At 44.1% G+C, this 6,760-nt stretch overlaps 1 protein-coding gene across 1 annotated transcript; it reads right to left on the bottom strand.

Annotated features, from left to right (window-relative positions):
- Positions 1-381: 381 nt before the first annotated feature.
- Positions 382-3,420, bottom strand: aoc2 (amine oxidase copper containing 2). The gene is made up of 4 exons (XM_024433364.2): positions 1,763-3,420; positions 1,271-1,556; positions 1,028-1,160; positions 382-904 (listed from the first exon to the last, which is right to left on the bottom strand). Exons 1-4 carry the CDS (start codon positions 3,318-3,320, stop codon positions 620-622), a joined length of 2,262 nt encoding a protein of 753 aa, XP_024289132.2. The 5' UTR covers positions 3,321-3,420; the 3' UTR covers positions 382-619.
- Between the last annotated feature and the right edge of the window lie 3,340 nt (positions 3,421-6,760).

Below are 6,760 nucleotides of genomic sequence, written 5' to 3' on the forward strand. Positions count from 1 at the left end.
AGGTCCAGCCCATTTTAAACAAATATTTTTATTTGGAGAGACAACTAGACAGATTATTTCTTATGTGTAAGGTAAAAACATAAACAATCAACGGAGAGTTACAGCTTCCTCCTCATACAGAGAGTGGTCAGACGAAAGTGAATTAAAAAGCCTCAGTGCAGTGATAAAGTATGCAAATGAGCAGATATAAACCTATACTGTATTGAGTTGAATATATACAGTGAGTGTACCATTTAGAGGGTGAATTGGCAAGACAAAATATTTAAGTGCCTTTGAACAGGGTATGATAGTAGGTGCCAGGCACACAGGTTTGAGTGTGTCAAGAATGGCAACGCTGCTGGGTTTTTCCACTCTCAACAGTTTCCTGTGTGTATCAAGAATGGTCCACCACCCAAAAGACATCCAGCCAACTTGACACAACTGGAAGCATTGGAGTCAATTTGGGCCAGCATCCCTGTGAAACTCTTTTGACAACTTGTAGAGTCCATGCCAAATTAGAAATCCAATATTGTTTCTTAATTATTTCAAATGTTGTCTTGGGCAAGATTCACATTTTCATAAGTCTTTTAGTGTTTAGCGCAGAGCACACTCAGGATTGGGACTGAGGTCTTTATTTTCTTCACTCTTCAAACTTCATGGTCCCTTCAAACCCATTGTAGGTGAAGGGTTCAATGATTGGGGTGCATGAGTCTTCAGTCAAGCAGGCCATCTTGTTATTTTCACAGTTTCCCTCTGACCCTGGGCTGATGTACACCCCGTCTGGAGAGTGAATAGACGGGTCCTCATCAAAGTAGTTATGTGGTCTCAGGATCACTCCACCTCCATTTCCAACGGTAACTGTGTTGGGGATGTCCTCAGCATGGGGAATGTGGAGGAAGCCGGTGGTTACCCAGGCAACCAGGTCCTAGACAAAAAAGCATTAATTTGGTGACTACCAAACCTTCATTTATCAATGACCTGAAAATGTGCAAATCTCAAGAGTGGCAAAATATATGTAAGGACAATGGCCATAAGATCAAAAACACACCTGGTTCTCAATGTTCTCGTCATCCTCAATGTACTTGCTGAAGTCCACTGCTGGTGTCCACATGTTGTTCTGACTGTACAGGCTACTGCTGGTCTGCTCGGAGTCTTTGTGCTTAGTGATGGCCACTTTATACCTGTAATAAAATTTTTAAAAGTTGGTCAAACTGCTTTGCCTTTGGTCTACCTGTAACCTGTGTTTTAGGAAGTAGGCCCTTCCTTAGGAGGAGAGGGGAGGGAGACTCACCTAGCCCAAGACATGGACTTCTCCTCTGGCTCCGTCTCTGGAAGGCTGTCACCGGTGAAGCTGACCACCTGGAGGCGGTAGGAGCGTTGGTGGCCCCAGCGGTTGGTGCGGTTGCTGGCGATGTGAAGGTAGCGTGGCGTCTTGGTGTCGTAGCGGAGAGCAGCCTCCTTCTCAGTCTTTAGCTGGGCCTCCACCAGCTGAGGAACCATGGCATAGTGCTCCGGCATCCAGGGTAAAGAAACATTCATAAACTTCATGTCCTTGGTCTGGAATACATTCTCAACCCCTGTGGTACAAAATCCCAATTCAAAATTCTAATTATTGGATCATGTTATAATCCTATCATTGAAATTAAAGATAACTCACAGACACATCCAGCACCAATGTAACCAACTGGGGTTAAAACCAGGTCTTCAGTGGCCACAAGACATTTATAACTGTGCTTGACCTTTCATCGGTTCATACTAGGTCAAATGTATTGTTCACACTTACCCAACACGTCCAGGTCAACTTTGAAGTTGATGAAATGAGTGTGGATGTTCCCAATAGTATTTTCTGCCACCTGGTGTCCGTATTTGAGATTGCCGTCAACATTGAAAGATGACGATATGTATCCAGTGGCATGCACTTTGGCCTCAACAGAGCCGCTCTGGTAAAAAATGAAGTCCCACAAGTAGTCATAGTTACCTATGGCCGTAATGGTCCTAAAAACTAAGGCACTGTTTACCATGCCTCCATAACTATTGCTGAAAAAGTCCGAGAAGTGTCTTCTGAGGGGACGGCCTGTATTGTGCTCAAAAATGCAAATTGAATTCCTGAATCTATGAGGTGCACTGACGTCAATGTATCGGAAAGTGTCGATGTAGGTTGCCGCGTACGGACAATCCACGCCTCGAACGAGCTCGTGCGCAAAGCGACCTATTCCGATACTAGAGTCCAAAAACTTAGTCAGAATCATGCCGGGTGTGATGGAACCATAAACTGACATTGCCTCTTGAACACTAAGCTCATAAACTATCCTCTCCCCCTTGAAACGAATGTCAAAAACTCTCATACCGGTGAGGGAACTCAGACCAAACGCAAAACTCCATTCGAGATACATGACATGATTATTCTTGACACTGAAGCGTTTACCCTGCGCGTAGAACTGCTGAGGGCTTAAACCGGTGGGTTTACTTCTAGGTTTGAGTGATGCATAGTTCTGGACAGGTTTATACACAATTTTAGTCACTGTCCCGGCATCATATTGTTTTATAAGATCCTCCACACTGTCAAAGTACTGTCCGTTATAAAGTAATCTCTTCACACTCCAAAGAGACGCGTTGGTGCTTTCGTGGTTGATTAAAACTTCCAAACCTACAGGGTGGATGTACATCCCACTCAAATCACGAAAGAAAGATATCCATGTCTGTCTCTCTCCCGATTTGACACCCCGAGGCATGCCTTCGAAACCATTCAGGGTTTTCTCTTTACTGACATCAAAACTTTCTTTCACAATTTTGCCAAGTTTTGTAAATACCTCTTCATTAATAAACTTGAAAATAAGTGCATATTCACCAATGGTGACCGTACGCGCATTGATGGGCAACTCTTCTTTATACCTCTTAACCGTGACATCGCGGTGGTAAATCGGGTTGGGGAGAGGTCCCACCACATATTCTTTAATGTACCCAAGGGTGCCATAGAAAACCACCGCAGTCGCCTCTCTCACCGGCTTGGGCTTATTGTTATCTAGGTAGCCAAGTGCATCCGCTTTCATTGGCAGCAAAAGATCAATTAAGAAGAGAAAATTCCCTGAAGGCTTTGTAAACGCATTGACAGAAATATTCAAGTCTTTCTGATTACTCATATAGTCGCGGACTTGGAGATATTCCTCGGCGGACAGGTCAGCAAACATCGCGCTGCGTTCATTGTGTCTTCCCTTGAAAACATGATGCGGCTTCGAGGAGCATTTGGGCAGCCTACCCGAGTAAAGACATACGATGACAATATTCGCTATTACTGAGATCAGGCCAAAGAGTATCAATATCCATTTAACTAATGAAGTCATTTTCCAAACCACAATCTAAACATCCTGGGGTGTTCTGGATAGAGGAGGCGATTGCGAGGAGCATAACATAAGATTAGGCGCGCAAGTGAATTTGGGATGAGCCACACCCGTCCGTCCCTCCCCGGTGCAGCACCCTCAAGAAATTCAAAGTTCTCGTATACTTTGAATAAAGTTGTGCAATTGTCGGGAATTAATCCAATACTTTTTGGATAAAGGCCAACATTCCTCCTGTGTAAAGTGTATTTTACGCACATATTGTATGCTCCCTGTGGAAAGGCTATTGCGTTCCTGTCAAATAAATACTTCTTCAATGGACTTGGTTATGTTGATATATTTTTTACAGATATTTTATTTGTACATGTAGGCCTAGATAGAAAATTAAATGTGTAACTATTTTTACACAAAATGTGGTGTGCAAGAGCATCGTCGTCTTGAAGTTGAAATAGACTATAATGGTTATTTTAGTTGGGAAGCCTCTATAAACAAGGCATTACGCGCAGACAAAACAATTGATGGTTTTGATGTTTTTCACTAGCCTGGGTCTCACTGCACTGTCGAAAAACACCTTAATCTGGTTTGTCTGTTGTGGCCCGCCGTGTTTCCTGGACCCTGGTGGGAATAGTTTTCCGTTTCGGAACGCAGCCAACATTCTCTTCCCAATATTTGATGTAAGTGGAAAGCCACAAGTCTTGGCAGCCTTTCTGAAATTACTCAGTTTGAAGTAGGTTTATAGTGTATAGCGCTCCTCACTTTTTCTTTCTGAGGCAAGCCGTAAAAGGAGCTCTCTTATTCTAACCAACAAACACAGCTATAACTCTTAGTTGCTACATCCAATTTTGGATATAGGCATTAAAATAATGATATGGCCTCTTACCCATTGATTCATGAGTAATAGGCTACGTTATAAATGTCTCATGAGCTAGTTCAACTGTAGACCTACCCCATCAGAAGCCAAAATATAAGCTTGTTTGACACCAATGTTCGTAAACAATGTAGGCCTAAATGTAAACGAACAATGCATACCCTCAAAACATGGCTAGCAGAGACAGTTTTGTATTAGCAACTGATAATTATGAGTTTATATGATATTAAAGTTAAGGGACATCACCCTGGGCGGGGTGAACCATAGTAGGGGATTAGAAGGGCAAACACCATCTCCAGAACTGAGTGTGTTACTTGCAAAATACTGTAAATGTTTACTCTGGGTTGCAATCCTTATTAAACAAACTAACCTCCGATCAAAGAAGTTTCCTGTGGTCTCTTGTATGAACATAGGGCAGAAATCCCTTACAACTGTTTGCATCTGAGTGATTGAAGCAGGGAGAACAGGGTTCCTGATGATCATCTTGGCCTTCCTGCGACACCTGGTGTGGTAGGTGTCCTGTAGGGCAGGCAGTGTGCACCCAATAGTGAATTCAACTGCACGGATCACCCTCTGAAGCGCCTTGCGGTCCGTGGCGGTGAAGTTGCCGTAACAGGCTGTGATGCAGCTCGACAGTATGCTCTCGATGATGTACCTGTAGAACACTGTGAGGGCCCTTCTGGACAGGCCAAATTTCTTCAGCATCCTGAGGTTGAAAGGTCACTATCGTGCCTTCCTCATCTGTCCGTGTGGTTAGACCATTTCAGCTTCTCTGAGATGTGTACACCAAGGAATTTTAAGTTATTGACTGTCTCCACGGCCCTGTTGATGAGAATGGGGGCATGTCCAGCCTTGTTCCTCCTGAAGTCCACAATCAGCTCCTTTGTTTGGCTAACGTTGAGGGAGAGGTTGTTTACCTGGCACCACGCAGTCAAAGTGCCTTCCTCCTAGCTGTAAACTCTCTTGTCGTTGTTGGTAATCAGGCCTACTACTGGTGTGTTGTCAGCAAACTTGATGATGGAGTTGGAACTGTGTGAGGCCACGCAGTCGTGTGTATACAGGGAATATAGAAGGGGACTGAGGACGAACCCTTGGTGGGGCCCCTGTGTTGAGAATCAGTGTCGACGAGGTAATGTTGCCTACCTTCACCACCTGGGGGTGTCCCGTCAGGAGACCAAGGACCCAGTTGCAAAGGGAGGAGTTCAGACCCAGGGCCGTGAGCTTTGTAATATTTGGTATTGAAGGCCGAGCTGTAGTCGATTAACAGCATCCTCACATATGCATTCCTTTTGTCCAGGTGGCTATGGGTAGTGTGCAGTGCAATAGCGATTGCGTCATCTGTGGAACTGTCAGGTCAGTAGGCGAATTGGAGAGAGTCGAGTGTGTCAGGTAGGGAGGAGGTGATATGGTCTTTGACTAGCCTCTTTAAGTACTTCATGATAACAGAAGTGAGTGCTACTGGTTGGTAGTCATTCAGTTCAGTTACTTTCCCTTTCTTGGGCACAGGGATGATAGTGGATATCTTGAAGTAGGTGGGTATAGCGGCCTGACCTAGGGAGAGAAAATGTCAGAGAAGACAACAGCCAGCTAGTCTGCACATGCTCTGAGGGCAGGGCTAGCAATGCCGTCTGAGCCGGCAGCCTTGTGAGGGTTAAACCATTTGAATGAGTTACATATGTCCTCAGTGGATACTGGGTGTGTAGCCCACGTTGTCATCAGGGCTCTCCTTGGCAGCTTAGGGTCATTGTGCTCGAATCATGAGAAAAAGATGTTTAGCTGGTCCGGTAGTGGGGCGTTGGTGACCACGATATGGATGGCTTTCTTTTTTATGCTTCAACTAAGGAATCTAGGTTTAATTTCAGGATTAACTGGTATATTTGGATACATTTTATTCCCCATATTCTATTGATCCAATACAACAACACAATTCATAATTATAAACATTTTAAAAAGATGTTTTGCTTAGGGCACCCAAAACGCTAGGCTGCATGTGTGGGTATCGATGTGGGTATCGATGTGGGTATGGAGAACTGCGAGCCTCTGCGGCCCCTCGTGACGATTTCAGAATTGTTTTCTGGCTCCCACCCCCATCAAAAGTTGCCCATCCCTGACCTATATATTTTCTAGCCTTTGACCTTCCTGCCATTCGACTTAGATTTACTGAGATATGTTTCTATAATTCACTAATTTATTCCTGGCCAGTGCACGAGCTGTGTGGCCCACTCATTTTCCTTCTCCTATGAGTCCTCTCTCCCTTGTGACAACTTTCAGATGTTGTATTCCAGGGAAACACAACCATTTGCATCTCAGGAGGAACTCCGATAAGTTGTAGCAAATTCAATGTCTGTTTATACAAGAAAACTAAGAATTGTAGATCACTTTGAGTATATCGGTGTCACGTTCGTTGTAATGAGGAGACCAAGGCGCAGCGTGATATGAATACATTCTTCTTTAATGAAAATGAATTACACTTAAACAAACTATACAAATCGAACGTGAAGCTATATATAACGAGTGCTGACATGCAACTAACCAGACAAATACCCAAGGAATATGGCTACCTAAATATGGTCCCCAA

This window comes from Oncorhynchus tshawytscha, linkage group LG09 (assembly GCF_018296145.1).
Source record: "Oncorhynchus tshawytscha isolate Ot180627B linkage group LG09, Otsh_v2.0, whole genome shotgun sequence".
Taxonomy (NCBI): domain Eukaryota; kingdom Metazoa; phylum Chordata; class Actinopteri; order Salmoniformes; family Salmonidae; genus Oncorhynchus; species Oncorhynchus tshawytscha.

Coding starts and splice junctions, on each gene's coding strand:
- aoc2 (XM_024433364.2), bottom strand. CDS start 3,320: ATGACTTCATTAGTTAAATGGATATTGATACTCTTTGGCCTGATCTCA. Junction 1,557..1,762: donor AGTTGACCTGGACGTGTTGG/GTAAGTGTGAAC, acceptor TTTGTACCACAG/GGGTTGAGAATGTATTCCAG. Junction 905..1,027: donor ACGAGAACATTGAGAACCAG/GTGTGTTTTTGA, acceptor TTTTTTGTCTAG/GACCTGGTTGCCTGGGTAAC.